Genomic DNA, 22,485 nt, shown 5'->3' with positions numbered 1-22,485 from the left:
TAAATGAGATTAATGACCACGGGAGACCCCTCTCAGTTGACCACTGCTAAACTCAGACCAAACTATTGCTGACCCACTTCAAGGCACAGCTCTAGCCATGACACAGGGGCCCCTGGACTCTGGGAAGGGGCGGAGGGCTTGGCACGTGTTTTATTCTGTTCCTGACATATTTAATACAGGAACATCTTTGACTCAGTTGGGTACAAGAGCCAGATACTCGCTGTTCTTTAACTTATTCAACAACCACTTGCCGACTGTGCTCCCAGCATTTTCTGGGCCCCCGGGGGGGGAGGTCAGGAAGACACACAAGCTCCTGCCCCTCACGGGGCTCTCATGACAGCAGGAGACAAACAATGGCAAGCAAGCCCATAAACCCATGAGGTGATATCAAGTATTGACAAAGATAAGATCACAGCCCCACTGATAATCACCAGGGACCGGAAAAACCCAGATGCCCTTCACCAGGCAGACGGATGAACAAACCGTGCGTGCACACTGTGGAATACTACGCGGCCACGAAGAGGAGGCAACTGCTGAAAAACACACCCCTCATGAATCACAGCCCTTGTGCTGAGCAGAAGACGCTGCTCTCAGAGGTGACACCCTGACAGTTCTGGCAGGCCCCGGATGACCAGGGCTAGGGCCAAGACCCTCAGCTCCCGGCTGCCCCTCAGCCCACAGCTCCTCACCAGGAGGGTGAAGCCAGGACACACCTGACCACCTGCTTCCTCTGCGTTTATCCCTCTCTTCCCTCCCTTGCCCGCCCTTGTCTGCCACTATGTACCCCTTTATGCTGGGGCTTCTCGACCTCAGCACCGTTGACATTCTGGGCCATATAATTCATAGGGTGGGCGCTGTCCCGTGAATTGCAGGTCATTTAGCGGCATCCCTCTAGGTGCCAAGAACGCCTCCTCCTTGTGACACTAAGAATGTCTCCAGATATTGCCACGTGTCCTCTGCTGGGCAAAGTCATTCCAACCCACCTTGGCTAGGACCACTGGTCACCGCCTCTTCCATCTTCCTAAGGTGACATTCGCCGTCCCCACTCCCTGCAGCAACGATGGCAGAATGCCTTTCCAGGAATAACAGTTTTAGAGGGAAAAATCCCAAACTACATTCGTTTACTGTTTTCTAAATATTATTACCGATATTTTTTCCAGTATTTTTTCCAATCCTCCTCACAGCACTGCCAGCTGGTTACTATTTAGCTCAGTGTTAAGAGGAGGAAACTGAGCATGACACTGCCGATACTGTGGCCGGGGCAGAGGGCGGATGGTCTGATGTCGGGGCTCGCGCTTCCCAAGCACAAGCTCAAACTGAACCACGTTGCGCAGAGGAGACTAGAACGAGCTGGCGACTCTGCTCGCAATGGCACGCTGGCATGCCACTTATTCTGGGGAACAACCTGATTTTTTTATTTGTTTTTACTTTTATAATCTCTCTTCAAGCTCATAGTGGGACTACACATTGTTTCTCAATTTTTACATCAGCCTGGGGCCAAAACCAAACACAATTCTGACTTATTGAATTAAAAAAATAGCATGTATTGGAATCTCTTAACTAATAACATGGAAATACAATAACTCCTTCACAAATACTGAGTCTGACACCCTCAGAGCAGGAGTTAAGTTACTCCTGTTAAAATAATTACCTGGGAGGTCACTAGGCCAAGCTGGCTATGGCACCTTGGGTTCACAGGTAAGCAAAGCAAAACCCAGTTGGATGCAAACAATGAAACAACACTTATAATCAGAAACCTCCAAGTAATCTCTAATTAAGGACTTTCCACTTGAACAATCAAATATGTTTTCTTCGTCCTGCTTCCACAATGCCTTACAGAAGTTGCTCCTCCCCCAACCCCAACACACAGTGGAACGTTGCCCGCTTGCAGTCTGGTGCTGTTTATTTCATGAATAGCTGAACATTCAAATAAACTCATTAAAATGTTAATGTGCCTAAGTTTATCATTTAACACTCTAGAAATTTTAGCCGTCATTTTTTTTCCAGGCCACGAAAGTGCTCAACCTGTGCTGCCTTTGAGGCTGCTGGAGGTCACACAGCCCCGCGGAGGGGGAGGAAAGGGCGAGGGGCACATGTCCCCGGCGGGGGGCGCCGGAACCCACGGGCTTGGCGAGGGGCCCGCAGTGACTGTGATGTGTCCCTCATGAAGAGTGTCTCCCAGATGACTGAAAATCGCGGCTCTACCTCAAGCCTTTCATTTCACCAATGGAGGAAAAGCGTCCTTCAAAGGGAAAGCCCAAGGTCACAGAGTTAGGAAAGGGGACGCCGGCCCCCCAGTACTCACACGCCTTTCTTGCCACCACACCAGGCTTCTGCATGCAGCCCTCGCTATTAAAGCTGAACAACATGAAATCGCAAATTTTTATAGATTTGTTTTCCTGCAAAAATGGCAACTTCATGTGGTTCCACCTAACAGGAAGTAATGGAAAGACCAAGTGGTAAATAATTTATAGCGGGGTCACCTGGACACTGTAGATGATGTTGCTTCACACAACCCTGGTGGCAAAGCTGCAGGCACCTCCCCATTGTGCGGGACGTTAGACCATGGGTCTAATGACTACAGCCAATTTCCATAAAGCTAAATAGCCGTGGCCACTGCTGGAATCATTCATCCCAGGTACAGCGCCGTGAAGCCAGCTCTGTAAGTACAAAACCAGGACACCTGCACGGGAAGTCGTCAGCCGTGGAAATAAAAAAGACACCAGCTCTTCTTATCTGCCTATGAAATTTAAGAGGAGGCTAAGCAAGGACCAGTGAAATCTTTGGTGATTCTTTCAAAATTCTCCCCCTTCTCAGAAGGCACACGCAGGCCTTATCCCTTCCCCCACCTCTGTCAAGGCACGCCTCCCTCCCCCCTCCCCCCAGCAGGGGCCTACGCACCCCTCCTTCCAGTATTTTTCCCAATCCTTCTTTCCAGGGAGATGAGTTGCTCCTCAGTGTGGGTCCCTGCTGCATCCAACGTCTCTTTTGTCATATTACATATAAATTATTTCTGTAGCTGTTTGTCTTCTCCACTGCACGGTGAGCTCCGCAAAAGCAGAGATCGTTATAGTAATTGTTATATTGCAGAATATAGCACAATATGTCATACTATAGTAATATATTATTAATAATGTTAATGTATAATAATCTACCATACAATCATAAAAAATTCATGGCCTACTTTAAAATTTTGAATTTAAAATAAAGATGTGAGATAGAATCGTTTTCTATGAAATTCCTAAAATAGCCAGGACCCTGAAAAGCCCAACCCACCCGGGAGACTTGAGCAGCGGTCACCAGGCTCCAGTCCTGGGCTGCTGCTCCCACCGGACAGAACGGCTGACACTGGGTGTACAGGGAGATTAATGTCATTGTGCTGGAGAGTCCAGACTTTCAGTAAATACCCCTCCCACAGGACACTCTCAAGATTGAAAAAAAAAAAAAAGTTATAAATACAACTGAGAATAGGCGGCGGCAAATGCAGAGCTAAGTGGCGAGGCAGGAAAGGCAGCTCGCAAGAAACTTGCTACCACTGCTGCGACCTCACCCAGCAGCTGCAGGGGCAGGAGCATGAAACTTGCAAACGCAAGTTTGATCAAAAATGACTTAACAGCTCATATGATCACATACTGCTGTTAGCTTTTAAGTTTAAGTCATTAATGCTACTTGAAGATCGAGAGTTTATCATTGATAGAACAGGTACCTTCTCTGCTGTGTTTGACAGTAAGACCAAATTATTCCTAGGTCTTTGGTAAAATGTCCCCTTTCGAGGTACCTACAGGCTCACAAGCTACCCACAGACAAGAAAAGAAAATACAACCCAATCATTCAGAAAGAAATTGCAAATGCTACTACTAATAAATCTGCAGCAAATAGATTGGAGAAGTCAAACAGGACAAGAAAAGGAGAATAGGTGAACAACACAAGGTCTACATTCCTCCTGGAGAAACTACTTTGGCCTCTTCCTCTCCCCACAGGCTCGAGCAAAGCCCTGCCACCAGTTCGAAGCATCACTTACCAAATCCTAACTGCTAATACACCAGTTTGCACATGCCACGTCAGATTCTTTCTTAGTTGCCAGATGCACCAAGCAACACAGATTAGCATTTGTTCTGAAAGTTTTCCTGGAACTATTCCAAACAGTCCTCCTCTCTAATTGTCCTCGACTTTTAATATTAGAGCTCTGTAAGTTCACTGCATTAGTTATTCTAAATGACACCCCCAGCCTCCAAAGGGTCCTCTAAAAGAAAGACTCAGCAAATCCATATTTAACACCAGTAACAGGAAAAAAATAACTCAGGCCAAAATGAATTGTAATTAACACAGGAACACTTTTATGTAATACAAGGCATGTGATAATTATATTAAACATTTTAAAAGGTATCTTCCTGGTAAAACCCATGTGTGTTCTCTATGATTCATTTTAACTTACCTTTTGAATGACATTGTTAATCTCCGGAGTGTTTGGTGTGTACAGTATTTTTCCGTGTAATACAGGTTTCAGGAAGGACCACACCAAAGCGCCATTTGGAGACTGTAGAATTTCCTGATAAAGCTTTAAGCAAAACGGTGCTGTCACAAAAAGAAAGAACAAAAGTATTACGGAATGCCCAGGTTAATAGGGAACATATCCACAATGTGTTTTGAATGAATGACTTAGATGTTTCTCCTGACATAGCTATGAACTCGGGAAGTAAACCAAGAATATTTTTCCTTGTTACAGTTTTCAGCAGCTCTTGTCTCATGAGAAGCTGCATGTTACTGTTTCACTTCAATGATTTCACAGGAAGGAAAATGTCAAGAAGAGCACCACATGATGACATAAATATTTGAAACTGAAAATGGTAATTGAAAAAATAAATTTGGTTTTTAATCAAGAAAATTCTCATTGCAACAGTCACAATATTGAGACCAGAATTAAGAATTTAAATGAAGTCAGCTTTACACATTACTACTAAATTTCTTTAACGCAACTATGCATCAAAGTAAGGGTCACTAGTACTAACTTTCAAACTCAGTACTTTTGATAAGTAGTTGCCTTATTTTCACTCAAACACTTAATTCCTCTAGGTGGCTCTCTTCATTGTTGTGATGCTAGAGTTGGTTTCCAGTAAAGATTTATTTAACTTAATCAGTAGGTGCCGGATGAATGTAGAGCTTTCATCACTACAATGATTAGGACCAAATATTATGAGATTGTAAGCTAGTGAGGAATACTTCAGTATAACTAGTTCTTTACCCATAAAGAGAACATTGAAAATGAAAGTATTGTGTTAGCTTTGATATTGTGATTCATAATATTCAAGGTATGAAGAATACTGTTGTGATTATTTTAACTGTTAATTTCATCTTCCCAAATTCTCCATTTGCAAAGACAAAAACCTATTTTTATTTGACAAGTACAATAAAATCAATAGAAATAATTCCCTAAAATATAAATTAAGAGCATGACTACACAATGAATTTTTAAAGCATTAATTTATAGAGGTTAGTGTTACTGTAATTTAACAACTTACTCCTTAAATTGCAAGCTTAATACAGACAGTAGCAATTTTTATTGCAAGACATAATCATTATATGCACAGACCTAAAAATTTAAGTCTAGGAATCCTGACATCTGCCACTTATGAACTGTGTGAACTTGGGCAAGTCACTTAGCCTTCTCTGAGCTTCTATGATGTCATTTGAAAAATGGGGTACTAATGTTGTCTGTCAAGTGTGTATTTCAACCATTGGAAATAAAGGACATGAAAGAACCAATAAAAACTGTTCCTCAACATTAGCTGAATGACTGGATGGGTGGAAGGGTAGATGGATGAATAGATAAATGGATGGATGATTGGACTGTATGCACAAATCAATAACCCTCAAGAATCCCAAATGCAAAAAAGAAGAGAAAATGAAGATTAGGAAAAGAGAAAACAAAAATAATTAAATATTAATAGTGTTAATGTGTGTTTACACTACCAAATTATCTGATAGTTGATAGCCTCCAAATTACGCACCAGCTGGTGACACACTAACAGACTGCCTCCCAGGTAGCCCTGAGGACACTGTTACCTGGCTGCTCGTCCTACACCTCCAGCTCTTGGAGAGTCCCATGCTCCTTCCCTTCCCTGGTCCCACCAACACCTCTGTCCTCATTCCCATTCCAGGCACAGAGTATATAAAGATAGATCTTGGGTGTGGTAGGCAGAATTCTAGAACGATCCCTGGAGTTTACATGTTGCATGATCTCCTGCCCTGAGTGCACATAGAACCTGCCACACCCATGATTAGGTTTTACAGCCAAGGTGAAAGAATACTGAAGATGTAAATAAGGTCTCTTAATTGGTTTACTTGGAATTAAGCAAAGGGCCGAGCAATCAGGTAAACCCTTTAAAAGAGACTGGAAGCCTCAGAGTGAGAGAGATACTCCTGCTGGCCTTGAAGACGCAGCCCCCAGGAGTTCTACAGCTTCAAGGAAAATAATTCTACCGATGACCTGAGCCTCTGATGAGACCCCAGCTCTCGCCAACACCTTCATTACAGCCTTGTGAGGGCCCAAGCACAGAGCCAGCTAACTGGTGCCTAAATGCTGACCTACAGAGATTACGAGATGATAAGTGTATGTTGTCTTAAGTCACTAAGTGTGTGGTGATTTGTCCTGCAGGATAGAAAACGAATACACTTAGGATCCATTTACGTTACGCTAAACTGCTAACGCTCCTCATCGCTACTGCGAAGCACAAGGCGTTATGAGCGAGGTGCTACTGTTTCCGTGCCAGAGATTAGACCAGTGTGATTCAGACACATACAATAATGTGGCCAAAAAGCACAACTGGTCCAGCTGAACTGTCTAAACCCCAAATCCTCACCAGTATGTTTTGTCTGCCTTTCTAATAAAATGTATTCACTTAAAATGGGGCCAGAAAATCACTTATCAGTCCACGTTCATTTGCATCTGAGATTGACAGACAGCAATTTGGAGGTGGCCACAGACTAGTTCTCTTTGTTATATGACATGGCCATTTTGCAAGGACCCAACTGGTGCTCGTGGTCTTTGTGCCTGGACCCTCACTGAGTCTGGTTAGCGGGGAAGCCAAAGGGGCTGAAGTTTCAAGGGTGTCAGATGTTTCTAGCCCAGTTCTTTGATGACACAGGTGGGAAGATTAGTATATGCTCACAGGCACTAGGTCCTTCCAAAGCCAACTGCCTTACTAAAATGAAGAAGGATAAAAGTAAGAAGGAGGAGGCAGAGGATTCTATACCAACATGTGCCAGCTGTCTATACAGACAGAATATCTGGTATAAAGTAGAACTAATTATCAAGATACAAATTAACCTAAGCAAATATAAATTACTATTGTCGTACTTGAATCTTCAGGAATGTTGAATTTTTCTTTGTCATCTTCCAAGAGTTCATTAACTCTGGGCAAATTAATGAACATGTTAGAATTGCTCAGGAACGATGCATGGTCCTTGCAAATCATCTTTATCACAGACTGGAAAGAACCAAAGGCTGAACTTCTGGTCTGGACATTTTGTGAAACCTGAGAATATTTTTAAAAATAAATTGCAATTACATGGTGACTTTAAGCAATTCCCTCAAACACTTCTGAAATTCGAGACCCTTCTGCGACTGAATGTACAAGATGTTTGACTTGAGTGACTCAAAGAACGAAAACTCTGTGTTAGACTTTTCTGCCCTTGGGATACCATTCAAATCCCTGCAATGATTTTTCTGCCCAACACACCTGGTAGAAGAGAAAAATATCACACACACACACACACACACACACACACTCAAGCAAGTTCTTGTTTGTCCAGTAATAAATTATTAATCCATAAAATATCACTAACTCAGACTATTAATAATAATCTTAATTGTGTCCATACTACCAAATTACCCAGATATTTGACAGTAATCCAAATTTCCCATCAGCTGATGAACTAACTGACATTCTGACTCCAAGGCAGCTCTGAGGACATCGCTATCTGGCTCACCCTACACCTCCCACACTAGATAACCCCACACCCCTCCTTGTCTGTGCCCATCACTTCCATCCCAGGCAAAGAGAGTTCAAGCAAAAACAAATATCAAGCCACTAACCTAATTCAAGTTTGTGTTTGCATTTTCTGCAAATTATCTGTAATTTGTAAGCCAATTATTTATACGTAAATAAATGTTTTAAGGTTTTGGAAAGCAATTTGCTTTCCGAATTAAGTTTAACAGGCCCTTGAAATCTCATTTTTGCTAACAATTGAGTTACTAATTTTTTACTTCATAAACAATGCACAAACTATCCCAATCTCTGCGTTGGTGGAATGTGGATCCACGATATCTCTTTGATCCAGTTTTCAGGGAGAAGCCAGGACTTACTCTTTGTCATGCTGTTGCCTTCAGAGACATTAAAAGGTCCTGTATTTTGTTGTGTAATGCAAATTTTAGATGTAGGAAGGTAAATAAAGGCAAAAAGGAACAAATACAAAGAGAGAGCAAGTTCAAATGTTTCCCCAGTGGCAAAGATCAAACACACACCTGTTGAAAGTCCGGCATATCCAGCAAGGCAGTGAGTTTAAGGGTGCGAAGGAATTCAGGAAGGTATTCAAAGACGTGCTGGCCTTTGGCAAGCAACAAGCTGAGACTGGAAACCACATCCAACAGGGAGTTGAGCAAACCATTTGCTTCAGAAGGTATCAAAGTCTTAAGGAGGAAAAAAAAAAACCAACAAAAACAACATGAAATAACCAACAGTGTATTTTTACTCTCAAGCGCATCATTTGAGCAGTGAAAACTTGGTTATTGGATGTTATTCTCTCTCGTACTTCAGAGATATCTTTGTTGTATAACATAAAAATCTTCTTTATGGAGTAGACATAGTTCAGTTTTTTGGAGCATACTAAATTGTTCCAGTATTGTTAAAATGTAAACCAGACACAAATGTGATCTATAGTTAAAATTCAGACCATTTTCAAAATGCTCCTTTGTATCTTTGAGGTGACCAAGGTGGAAACTTGAGAAGAGGCTCAAAATAAAGCCAGGCTTATATGTGAGACAATTTACACTTATCTGCTGATGTTTTTTTTTATTATTATTTCAGCTTATTATGGGGGTACAAAAGTTTAGGTTATGTATATTGCCCATGTCCCCCACCCCTGAGTGAGAGCTTCAAGCGTGTCCATTCCCCAGACAGTGCACATCACACTCATTATGTAGGTGCTGTGTTCGTAACGTTCACACGTCACTTTAGTCTCCCTAGCACCCGGGGGCTGTGCCTCACAGTGCTCCTTCTGTGGGTGGAGACACTGAGGCTGGAAGAGACTCAAGGGCTTCCTGAGGTCTCGCAGTTAGAAAGATTCAAGGCTCTGAATGTAACCGGTTCTTTAAAAATATCAGTGCCCTCTGCAACCTACTTTTGCTATCACCACCTGAGACGCTATGTATTTTACTTGTTATTTGCATATTGTCAGCTTAGACTGTAAATCCCACAGAGGCAGGGGTTTTTCCTGCCTTGATCATTTATGCAGCATCTGCAATAGGGATAGAACAGCATCTGCAAACATCAGTCGCTCGGTAAGTATTTGCTGGATGAACGAGCGACTCATGATGGCTACATGGGCAAACGCCAGCTTTTTCCACAGGGTGGGAGAAATCGCAGTGAATCTCCACCCTCTGTCATTTATGTACTAAATTTTTGGTTTTCCAGATGGATGTGGAGGAACCCAGTTGTCTCTGTATCTTATTTTTGCTCTTTAGGGTTCTGCTCCTACCACTTAGCTGCTGGCTCTGCTCTGACCTTCAGGGCCCTGCGATCACAGCTCCATCCTTCGCAGGGGCACTGTGCTGGTAACGACGTGGTTCCGTCCAGTCAGGAGAAATGGCATGTAATTTTGGACTCTTTTTCTACTCACCTTTCTAATTACAGCTGCCCTTTAGACATGGCACACAGTGACCCCTGACACATGGTGGACTCAGTAGTAGTACCACAGAACAGACAAATGTGCCAAGTTAATATGGCAAATCATGTTTTGCAGAAGGCTTCAGGAATTCATTGTCAGCCGAGTGAAACAAAAAGGATGTGGACCTGGGAGTGAGCTGCAGCTGCCCCCTCGTCCCCACAGAGCTGCCCGTCACTGTGCTGCGGGACTGCCCCACCATCTCTGAGCAACATCTCGTACTTAGTCAGTATTCACAGGGCCCTGCACATAGGAGCTACCTGATGAACAGAGCTGTTGTTATTTATGGTGGTGTCATTTTCATTGTGTCTGGGAGACTGAGTCCAACCCACTGTCTCATCCTCCAAAGGAATTTTGACACAGATGATGGCCCTTGTCACAGCAATTACGTGGGCCCCAAGTACGCATTGCCAATTGGTGGCCTTTGGGCGTATGACAGAGTGGCCACTAAAATATCCACTCACCAGTGGAGGTCTAACTGTTTCCCCAAAGATGTATTGTAAAGGTACAAGAGGGGCTGCCAGGAGCAAATGCAAAACAGAACTGTTCTTCCTGTTAGCTGGAAGTATTAATTTTACCGAGCACAGGTGGACTTGCAAATTACTTAGGAAATGTTTATCCTCCTCCTTATGAGTTTAAAATGTATTCGTCCTGAAAATGAATATTTGTTTCCTGGAGTGTGTGTGTGTTTGTCAGAGAGACAGAGAGAGAGAGACAGATCCAACATTTACCCACTGGATTCTTGGAGTAACAGAAAGGAAGGAGGCCACGAATGGCTGGAATGGCAAATCCACCCTTTCCTGAACCCAAGACTGTTCTCCTGGACCTGGAGCACCTACAGCCACCCTGCCATACTGCAAACCCTCTGATTCACCCAGATGTTGTGAAATATGTGCCTAAAGGAAAAACAGTGGAACTTGGAGCACGACTGATCTCTAAGCGTGGGAAGTGAGTGCAGTTTCTGAAAGTGTAAGTAAGGATTCAAACAGTGCAGGCCAGAAGAAGGAAGAACTTCTAGAAGGGGCAGCCCGAGAGCAGGAGGCCAAGGTCGGGAACCGGCCGTCTGGGAGGGGCTGGACCCAGGCCTGCCCCAGCTCCCACTCGCCTTCCCCTTTCAAGTCTTCCCCGCAAACGCTTCGTCCTCAGATTCCCCCAGCCTCCACACGCCCACGCCGCTGTGTGCGGGTGTTGGGGGGCAGGCAAGAGCCGGCACACACAGCAGCCTGGGCGGCCGTGCTGCCCTCTCGGGCCGGGCCGGGCAGAGCTGGCTCCGTACTAGGGGGACAGGTCACGGCAGGTGGGCGCAGCACCGACTCGGGCGCTCGGCTGGACGCACACAATCGCAGTCCTCCCAGACACAGCCCGCGACGGCGGCCTGCAAGGACGCGGGAGCACCTGGCGCCGGCCCGCGGGGTTCTCTGCTGCGGTCCCGCGCTGGGCGTGGAGACCAGCGGCTGCGCGGCGCCAAACGCGCCCACGGGCTGCCTCCAAGGCCCCCGGAAACGTCTCCTGAACATCCCATTATTCCAGCAAAGCCTCTCCCAGTCCACCCCAGGGTCAGCAAACAGGTGACAGCAGAGACAAGCCGAGGCTGCCACAGAGTGGCCCGGTGCCACGGCCGCACGGACGCGGCAGCCCCGCGGTCACTCCGCACCTTGTAAATGAAGGGCCGCAGGTCCAGGTTCCGACTCATCAGCACGATCAGAGAAAACACTTTCGACCCCGGCAAAGCACAGAGCTCCTCTGTCGCGAGCCAGGACTTTTCATCCTCAGGAAACGTCAGCAGGAGACGAAGGATTTCCCGGTCACACTTTCCGGACAGAGCGAGGGTGAGGGCACCGGAGAGAACCTGTCCCCAAGAGTGAAGACCAGAGGTGAGTGCACCCAGGACGCCGGCGTTGGCCTCCCGGACCCAGAGCTTCCAGCCCGCTGGGGCCGCCCTGGCGGGCATGGCGCCTGGCCCGTGGCTCTGTTTTCGACACTCGGAATGGAAATGGCCCTGAAGTGCGCACAGCGTTCTCTGACTTTGGTGCCACCTGCCCTTGCCTGAGGGTTGGGAGCGCTGTTCCAAATCCTGGTCCCTCTGCGCTCAGCAGGGCTCCGCCCAGACGCTCGCCCACCCCGCCCCCACCCCGAGGCTGCCCCCGTGGTTAACATGTGTGTCTTCTTTGGTTTTAAGTGTTACCCTTTGCCCTCAGTTTACCAGCTGCCGCTTTTCACTGTTACCAGTGTGCAATTGACATTTTTACCTCCTCCATTTCCAGATTGAAAGAACAATTACCAAATTGTTATTTATTTTTAAAGAAAAAGCAAATAAACTCAGAAGGAGGCACTAAAGACAACGTGTATTATTATCTAGTTCATTGGTATTTGGTACCACAATCAAAGGCTCTGAGGTGCTTCTTCACTTGGGCATGACGTTCAGTTGTAATATATCCGATTGCAAAGCAAAATAAAACAAAAACCATACTTCCTGTTCCATGTGTACACTCTCGCTGGGCATGATTGCTGTGACACATTCCCTCCAAGTGAGGCCTCGGTGCACTAACCCTTGAGAACAGGAGCTATTGTGTTCCAGGTGGAACTCATGAGATGATTTCATATGTCATAAAATCCCCCCAAAATTATTAAGAGATAGAAGGGTGTTTTAGTCAGGGTGCTCCAGAGAAACAGAACCAGTAGGATGTGTGTGTGTGTATAACTACAGTCACGCATCATGTAGCCATGGGGACACATTCTGAGAAATGAGTCAGTAGGTGATTCCACCACGGTGCGAACATCACAGTATACAGTGTACAAACACAAACCAAATAGTGGAACCTGCTGCACATCTGGGCTATGGAATATAGCCTATAGCTGCTAGGCTGTACACCTGTATAGCCTGTTGCCACACTGAATACTGTAGGCAACTGTAACACAATGGTAAGCATTTGTGTATCTAAATATATCTAAACGTAGAAAAGGTATAGTAACAATATAGTATTATAATCTTCTTATGGGACCACCATTGTATATTCAGTCCAGGGCTGACTGAAATGTTGACATATGGTGCATAATGACAAACTGCATGTACACTGGTGATCCCATAAAATCATAATGACACTGAAAAATTCCTGTCTCCTAGTGACGAGGGAGCAGTCATGAGTTTGTAGCAAAATGCATTACTCATGGGTTTGTGGTGATGCTGGTGTAGACAAACCTATGTGTTGTCAGTTGTATGAAATTCTAGCACATACAATTATGTACAGTGCATAATATTTGATAATGATAATAAATGACCATGTTATTTATATATTTACTATACTATACTTTTTACCATTATTTTAGAGTGTATTCCTCCTACTTATATTTTAAAAAGGTGACATAAAACAGCCTCAGGCAGGTCCTTCAGGAGGAGTTCCAGAAGAAGGCATTGTCATCGCAGGAGATGACAGCTCCATGGGTGGTATTGCCCCAGAAGACCCTCCAGTGGGACAAGGTGTGGAGGTGGAACACAGTGATGCTGATGATCCTGACCCTGTGTAGACCTAGGCTAATGTGTGTGTTTGTATCTTAGTTTCTAACAAAAAAGTTTAAAAAGGTTTTACAAACTAAAAGATTTTAAAATGGAAAAAACCATATAGAATAAAGAGTAAAAGAAAGAACATATTTTTGTACAGCTGTATGATATTTTTGTGTTTTAAACTAAGAGTTATTACAAAAGAGTTAAAAAGGTTTAAAAAATTAAAAGTTTATAAGGTAAAAAAGTTACAGGAAGCTAAAGTTAATGCATCACTGAAGAAGGGAAATATGTTTTTATAAATTCAGTGTAGCCTAAATGTACCGTGTTCATAAAGTCCACCGCAGTGCACAGCAACGTCCTGGGCCTTCACACTCACTCACCACTCACTCACCGACTCACCCAGAGCCACATCCAGTCCTGCAAGCTCCATTCATGGTAAGTGCCTTATAGAGGTGTACCATTTGTCTTCCATACCATCTAGAGTCTACAAATGACAAAACCAACTAATGATACATTTCTCAGAACATATCCCTGTTGCTGACTGACACATGACTTATATTAACACATATATTCAGAGAAAGATTTATTTTAAGGAACTGGCTCATGCAATCGTGGGGGCCTGGCAAGCCCAAAATCTGCTCAGCAGGCCACCAGGGTGGGGACCCAGGGAGGAGCTGACGCTGTAGCTTGGGTCTGAAGGCAGAATCCCTTCTCCCTGGGGGACCTCAGTATTTTTTCTCTTATGGCCTTCAGCCGATTGAGTGAGGCCCACGCACATTATGGCAGGTCATCTGCTTTGCTCAAAGTCACCGATTTAACTTTAATCTCATCTAAAACATACTTTCACAGGGACATTTAGAATAACATTTGACCAAATATCTGAGTATTGTGGCCTAGCCAGTTAATTGGCAAAATTAATCATCACAGATGACTAAAATGCTCTAGAATGTTAATGTGCATTTTGAATCTTTTAAGAGAGAATGTTAAGTGTTTTCATAACTAATTTACCAAAAAGCTCTTTTTTCTCATGGGAGTTGCATAGTGCAAACACACCTTGGTGATGTTTTCCTTAATGCCACTATTTTCAAACACGCTTTCCCTGAAGGAGAGGGAGCTCTCAGGGGGTAGCTGGGGGTGAGAGGTGGGTATCCATCTTTTGATTTTGTTAGAGCAGCCCTTCTCTGATCACTTCCATAAAATGAGCACCTGCAGGAAATTTTCTGTGAAGATGGGGCACAGCCACACCCAGCTCCAGAGCAGTTGCTCCTGGCTTTTCCTGAGTACCCACCCAAAACGGCCCAGTGAAAGTCCTGCATTTGCTGTAGAGTCTTTGCCTTATTTCCTGGTGCATCATGCAATGGCACCATGCAAGGTCATACCCAACACATTTCTTAGAATTTAGATCCAGGGCAAAAATATTTGTCCTGAAATTTCTTACATCTCTTTTTACCCAGTGGGGAGAATCCCATGCCCGTCACACTCCACACTCACAGCACACAAGGCAACAGCCCCGGCAGCGTATTTGCTTCCACTCCTTTTCTCTGGTTTTCCAAGTTTTACTAGTTATCTTTTTAAAGTCTTATAATGCTCAGTTTTTCCTGTTTCAAAAACACCTGTTTGAAAGCAGGTGGGAGCAGGAGGTGGGGAAAGGTATAAAAAAATAAAGGTAACCGTTTTGCTTGGTGGGAAGCATCACATGTTATTCCTGTTCAAAGTGAAACAGGCGCCTTTCAACTCAGGCTTTGCTCGGGCTAACACTGCAAATTATCAAACCACAGACGCCAAGGTGTTGCTGCCTTTCCCGTGCGTGCATATTTGGCTTGGAAAGTTGTGAGGGAGACAGGGAGCCCGACAGACGCCCCCACCCTGCGAGCCCATCACCCACACTCTCCACCACTTCCATAGCAATTGCGGTATTTATCTGGTTCTAAAACGACAATGATCCCTAGGAGAGGCATTTGCATTTTTAGCTGGAGCTTGTTTACTGGACATCTGCCTGAAACCCTAATTGCATTCAGAGCAGGGCACCAGAGCCAGGCCTGATGTTGCCCAGAAGATCACTGTAGACGCAGAAGGGCAGGGAAGGCATGGCAGGGACGGCTGCTCTCCAACTAGCTGTGACCAGAAAGGAAACAATAGAAATAGTGGGGCAGAGGGACTCTGCCAAGTTAGTGTGTAAGCCAAGAAATCGAAATCAGGACAGATATTAAAAAATAGACCCTACGCTTTTCAGAGAGAAGCAAGGTTGCTCTCTGCTCTTGGAGACCCGCTTGCGCTCAGATCTGCTCACAGATAAAAAGGCAAGAACAAGAGATGAGCGTCAGAGAGTGGGAGAAAGCTGCAGGGACCCGACTGAAGGACTGTCACCACACTGCATGGGTGTGGATCCTGACTCCAGCTCTCACTCTGACCTCCAAGAGTCACCTAACATCTATAAGCCTCAACGGGGATGATAATAAATCCCAAAAGAGTCCACGGGGTTGTTAGGGGAATTAAATGAGATCTCAAACACTCCGCACAAGACACAGTGGACATAAGTGCTCAGTAACAACCATTATTACCAAGAAGTCTATCAGCAACCACCGGCAACAGCACACCTTTGACTCACAGGATATTTAAAGAAAAAGATGAGTAAGAATGATTGATTGAGAATACTGATTATGCTTAAGAAAATGAGAGGACTAATTAATTCCTTCTTTGTTTTTACATCCCTAAAGAGAACCACCTTGGCGTTGGAGGGGGTAGAATGGCATGCGGAAGAAGTCCTTGTGTCCGCACCCCCGCGCCCTCTGCCCCGCCCCCCACGGGCTGCATCCATGTCAACAGAGTCACCATAGATGGTCCATGTCAACACAAAGTCATTTTCTTTTGGCGACAAAATTATTAGTCTAGTAAGTTACCAACACGCCCCAGATGGACATGCCATGATTGATTTAAGACCCCAAACAAACTGATCAACGGATGTGAGTTGGTACCTTCCTGGGCCATGGTCAGCTGTCAACACTAACGACTTGAATGAAAATACAGGAGGTACTGTAACCTCTTTGGTACCTGACAAAGTTGACAAGGCCAAATGATACGTTGCAAAGTAGAGTCAGAATTAAAAACACCTTGAAGGTCAGAATATTTGGCCAAAACTAGCAAGAAGTATTTCTGCAGAGATCAGTGCCAATCCTGAAATTAAGCTTCAAAAATATTTACATATGTGCTAGTCGGAAAAAAGTAACCCTCAGCAAGGAGCGATCTATTAATATTTACAACAGTTAATTTATAATAAATTGAAGTAACACCAGCATGAGATGGAAGAATAGAACAGCTGGAGTGTGGAGGCCTGGGTGTGAATGCAGCTCCTCTCCCCAGCCGCGACTGTGGCAGTCCCACACTCATCTGGGAAAGGGGGAAATGCCTTGCTCAGAGGGAGTTAAATGACACACAAATTCCCTCAGCACAGTATGTGCCTTCCACAAACCTCCAGAATGCTGGCTCAGTTAATGTTAGGAGAGAAGCTGGACTTTCACGTCCTTGTAGTGAATGTTTAATGAGAACCTACCGCATTTACTGAGAACTCCCTGGTAGAACAGCAAAACAAGCCAGAGAAGAGCCCCACCCTGGGAGCATAGGGAACGAGCCGGGGTGGAGGGTGGGTGTGTGCCCAACTCGATGGCCACAGGCTCCACCTGCCGATGTGCTGTGGGGTCGGGGAAGCTGCCCAGGGTGACCTCCCTCCAGGGTGACGCTCCACATGACAGGTGAGTCTTCCAGGGGATGCCTGGTCACATTCCTCTGCACGCTCCCGGAAACCCCTAACTCCAGTCGCACATTAATTATTTTTCTCTTTGGGTGGGAAAAAAAAACAGAATGAGCATATTTTTATCAGTGTCTACTCTAAAGTTTCACCAAAAACTATCTGTTGAAGCTTTTGAGAAGACAAACTTCATGTACTGCAACAATGGAATGTCTAGGGTTGCTAAATCCCTGTACAGAATCTCTTTCTCTTTCCAAAAACTGTGCTGGGCAGCTCTGTCAATGAAGCAACAGATAGAACCAGCACATACATGGGACCAGCCTCAAGTGAGATGGGAAAACTTGACCAGATTGACACAACCCAATTATTTCTGCTCCACAGAAATAAGAAAACGTCTCAGAACACCTTTCCATTTGAAGGAGCCTCCCAGAAGAGACCCCCTCTCCCTTCCTCCTTAAGCATCATGGGGAGGGGTGAACAAATCCACTGAGGATTGTGGAAAATATTTATCTTCCAAGCAACAGACCAAGTTCTTCCAAGTAACGTTCAATTATTTCGCACAAAAAGTGAATGAGCAGAAGACAGACTCTTTGATTACTCTCTCAATCTACTGGATCCTGACTCTTTGACCTCATTCTTAATCTTAAAAGAATAAAAATTTGGCCCAACACAAAGGAGGAAGCCACTGTTGATTTGTATGAGTGCCTAAAACACAGAGTCCAGCACAAAATGGGTGCGCACTCCATGGGGCAGGGGGAGGGGATCCAAGCCCAGGACAGAGGCTGAACTAGCTGGGCTCAGGGTCCAGGAAGCCCCATGAGTCTGTGATTTGAGGTTTTAATGGTGTGATGCTGATGTTAAAGAATGGAGCTCTGCAAGAGAGGAACTTCCCACAGGTACCCATGGCAGATTCTATGCATCCAGGGAAGAGGGCAGGAAGGAAAAATGAGATGGTATGGGGATATCAGCCTGCCTTTGCCACCTTTTGCTCATTCCTGCCTCTAGTCCTTTTATGCGATGTCCCCAGTTCTGTGACTCTCAACCAGCTTGTCGTCATTCCAAGCTAACCTCCAACTTCACCTGCTCAGGGAGGCTTCCTGTGACCACCTGTCCCCATGACTGCATCATATGTGCGTCATAGAACTTTACAGTCTATTAACTTTATGATGTTCATCATTTATTTACATATTTACTGTCATCGCACATAGAACATTCACTGTCTTAGAGCAGGGACTTTGAAGCTCCACTTTGGAACCACACCTGACATGCAGGACATCTTAAGTGAATAAATGAAGGAATGAAGGCATGAAGCTTTTGCAACTTAGCACCACAGAAAAATTATTTCCTACAGGCCACCAACAGGTCGGAATGAGAATCTGAAGTGATGAATTTGCAAACTGACTAAAACTACAGTGGAGAAGCCCAGGAAGAAAGATTGTCAACCTGCCAATCTAGAAAACACTGATGTTCAAAGTCTCAATTCCTAACCTGACGTGAATTCCTTCTCTAGGATCTGTAGAAACATGTGGCTTCATGGATATATTTAGCTATCAAAGCAAATAACCTCATTAGTTATTAGAATAATTAGTATGCAACTTTTTAAATACACTTCCCAGTTACCTAACTTTCCAGGTAACCATAATGATTTATATTAACAAAGAGGCAGAGAAAGATACACAAAGTGCAAAAAACCACTGCAAAACCGTCTATACGGCAACATCACGTTATAACATGAGCCTCACTGAGCCCAGCCCTCCCATGGTAGAACAGCAGTGACACCTGGTGGCTGCTTGGTTAGTCAGGCAGTGATCACCAAACACAGCTGAGCCCAAACCCAGAGCTTATCATAAGGACTATGAATTTGAAAGGAACCCCAGAATTTAGCTAATCTGATCCTTCTCTTAAGGCATTCCTAGGTAGCTGCTCAAATTAATTCAGCCAGTGTTCTATTTCCCCCATTACAAGTTTCGGTAACTAAAGATTTGAAAGCACATCTGTTCACCATAAGGCAGCGTAAGGGGTGGGTAGAAGGAATTTCACCTCCATCCCCTGCCCCCTTCCCCTCCACCTTCAGCCCCAACACCTCTGTGCATATGTGGTGCTTAATAAGCTGAATTTGACATTTTTTCTTGAAGATAGATGCCATGCATCTTACTACTATAAGTAATTTGGTGATACTGCCATTTGAATTTGGGGTTCCTAGCTTTTAATTTATTTCTTTCTTAATTTAAATTAATTATTAATTAATCTACCTATCAGGCTTGCAATTAGCCCCAATTAACCAGGAAAATTGAAATTAAATGTGTGTTGGGGCCTACCTGACTGTCAATTGAAATGTTCATTTGTGAGTCAGCTACATGCTTATTACTTCTAGAAAGTTCTCTGTACAGAAAGGTGAAACCACAACTAGAAGTGCTGAAAGGATGTCTCAGAACTGCACCTGCTAAGGATGCAGGTGATATCGGCTATGGCCAACACGATATTTACCTGTTCCCCGCTGCCATGGGCAAACCACACCCTCATGCCCCCCATTTGTGTCACTCACTCCATGACTTGCTGCAATGGCTCTTTAATAGTTTTGTCTTTTTTTTTTCAGTTGCCTCCACAAGTGCTTCCCAACCACCTTGGAGATGAAGCAGCCTGTCATTCCTCATTTACTTTCACAACAAGCCACCGCTGTGACATGCAGTCAGATTGTACACCGTTACTCTTCACTCAGAGTAAAGCACAGCTGATTTTTGGATACTTTTAGCTGGTTTTGTTTTTGGATAGTTTTGATAATTTTGCAACACTTACTGAACCAATTAGAAACCCCGTGGGGTGTTGTGCATCAGAGTTGGAAATCACTGGAATAAATATCATAACCAACTTTATCCTTTCTAACCCCAAATAAAGACAATATTATAAAATCAAAGACCCTAAGAATTGGAATGAAACAATGACAATCTTTGGTTCCTCGCTCATTCCCTCATCTCCCTTCTGCCTCCAGTCATATCATTGTTCAGCAACCCCTTCCCCAGCCACAGGAGAGAGGAAGAGAGGAAAGGGTAACAAAACAACAAAACGCGTAGCTTCAGGCGAGGGCTCCTTCCACGAGCAAACAGACAGACAAGAAACAGCACCCACCTTGGAGTGGGAAATGTTTGCTTCCAAAACACTGTGGATAGTTTCATGTGAGATGTTAATGGAAGATCGAAGCTCCTCAGTCAACTTGGTGATGTTCTTCATCAAATCCTTTACTTTCACATCTGAAAAATAAGCAAAAAGAAGGAAATTGTATAATAAATGTTTGGGTTATTACTGACTGTGAAAACAAAATTGGATATTATAATCTGGCAAGAATAGTTTCCTTCACTCTATCCAGCCCATAAGAGACGCTAAATAAAGTCAAATCTTACTCCTCAAGGGGTAACAGATAATGCAGACTACAAGTAAACCAAAATCCCAGGTTATGTGGCTTTTTTCTAGTCACTGGTTTACTCTCTAAGACCTGTATGCTTTAAGATTCACTTTAGAAAGAGGTTTTTCCTAGGGAAGAGTGACCAAGTGCATAGGAAGCTCACTGCTCTACATGTGTCTGCTTATCTCACTAAGAATGTGCCAGACATCTTGAGACTTGGCATACTGATGCTGCAAGAAGCTTCATGAATTGTACAGATGGAATAGTTGAAGAACAGAAACTCATAGACATCAACTGGCTTGTCCAGGGAGGCAGGGCCAGAGCAAAATCCAGACCACAGAAGTTTCTCTTCCTTCCTCCACTGATTTTAGTACTCCAGGATTTTGGGACATTCCTTAAAAACCCCAAATAGATCAGACCAGCCAAGTTCTAAATGATTATAACATATAGCATAACTTTTCATTTTTATGTTTTATTTTAGTAATATATTTACATGAGAAACTAAATTTAATTTTTAATCAAGCAAACTTGAAAGACCATGTACTTACCCTCAGTGACTATGAAATCACTAAGAAAAGTCGTAATGGGGCTCTCTGATGACCAAGAATCCTCGAGGCTTTTGGCCAACCTAAAATGGCAGAAAACTAAAGCTAAATTAGGCGAGATAAAACCATCAGAAACAATGTTGGACTGAATAACACTGTCTCAGTTCCCAGGAGATGAGCTGGATAACAAGATCACATTTCCATAACATTCTTCCAACAATTACACACATGTCTCCTGACACCATCTGTATGTGAATACCCATTAATACCCACACCGCAGTGTTTCCTTCTCAGAGCCCCTGCCAAGCAAGATGAATCAGGGGAATACGGATGCATAGTAAATGCAATTGTGAAAAGAATAGATAGAATAGATCATGGAACATAGGAGAAATCAGGAAGTTAAGAGTCAGATGAACGTAATTCTTTTTGTGAATAAGTTGTCTGCAGAATACACAGTCCCTGATTTCCTCTTCCTGGGCTTTATACTTGGAGAACGAGCAAAATTAATCAAATATGAAGGTAATTTGAAAAAATATTTGACTGTTCATACAGAACCTATTTAATACCACATTGCCACCTTGGATCATGACATTTTGATCTAATATCTTGATCACCAATAAAGTTAGCCTTCTGGCTGATGCTGCTCTTACATTTTACCACTTAAAAATTTAGTCACAGAAAACTTTGACTTTGTTTAGAATATATATATATTGATACATATATTGATAGTATGTGGCACAGACTGTTGTCTGAAATTCACAACTTAAAAGTGACATCTCTCTATGAACGACAGTGCTGGGGAGGCAGGAGAACACGTTAGCACCTACGTGTGCATGTGCCGCTGCAGGGTTTCCAGCCCGGGCTGGCATGCACAGTCCTGGTTGGCGGCATTTTCCAAGCTGCTCTTGAAGTTTTCCAGGATGTTAGAGAGATTCCTGCTAAGACTTTCACAATTTTGTTGACTGGGCGAGGACCATATTGTTTCAATTTCCTGGAAAACATAGCAATGATATAGGTTAGAAACATACATACTTATTTGTATGAGCTTAAGTCTGGTTTCCAGATAAACATGTGCCCTCACTAAGTATTACATTCATTGTCAGTTTTTCCTGTAGCCTCAGGAAGTATAGAGAATGAACAAGCATGTCCAATTGCTTCTGGGCACTGCAGAGTAGTAGAAAGAGCCCTAGGCTATAAAATAGGGGAGCTCAGCTTTTACTCCTGGCTCTGCCATTAACCGGCCAGGCAAAACAGCACGTTCTTCAATAGATGGCAGACAACAAGCAATGCCCCCCTGCATGGCCTGGCTCTTAACTTTCTGGATCTCAGGTCCTAGGAACTCACACAACTC

At 44.1% G+C, this 22,485-nt stretch overlaps 1 protein-coding gene across 4 annotated transcripts in view; it reads right to left on the bottom strand.

Annotated features, from left to right (window-relative positions):
- The window catches only part of LOC123647677 (ATP-binding cassette sub-family A member 13-like), a 399,770-nt gene that overhangs the window by 320,761 nt on the left and 56,524 nt on the right, over positions 1 to 22,485 (bottom strand). For all 4 annotated transcript variants that reach the window (XM_045565332.1, XM_045565334.1, XM_045565333.1 and 1 more), the window contains exons 14-20: positions 21,962 to 22,125; positions 21,138 to 21,217; positions 20,316 to 20,437; positions 11,597 to 11,791; positions 8,525 to 8,689; positions 7,358 to 7,535; positions 4,436 to 4,575 (exon numbers count right to left, since the gene is read on the bottom strand). In XM_045565332.1, coding sequence (XP_045421288.1) covers positions 4,436 to 4,575; positions 7,358 to 7,535; positions 8,525 to 8,689; positions 11,597 to 11,791; positions 20,316 to 20,437; positions 21,138 to 21,217; positions 21,962 to 22,125 — 1,044 coding nt within the window. The remainder of the gene's footprint in view (positions 1 to 4,435; positions 4,576 to 7,357; positions 7,536 to 8,524; positions 8,690 to 11,596; positions 11,792 to 20,315; positions 20,438 to 21,137; positions 21,218 to 21,961; positions 22,126 to 22,485) is intronic.

The sequence above is a fragment of the Lemur catta genome, chromosome 11 (assembly GCF_020740605.2).
Source record: "Lemur catta isolate mLemCat1 chromosome 11, mLemCat1.pri, whole genome shotgun sequence".
NCBI classification, from domain to species: domain Eukaryota; kingdom Metazoa; phylum Chordata; class Mammalia; order Primates; family Lemuridae; genus Lemur; species Lemur catta.
This window is presented reverse-complemented; position numbering and strand designations above follow the sequence as displayed.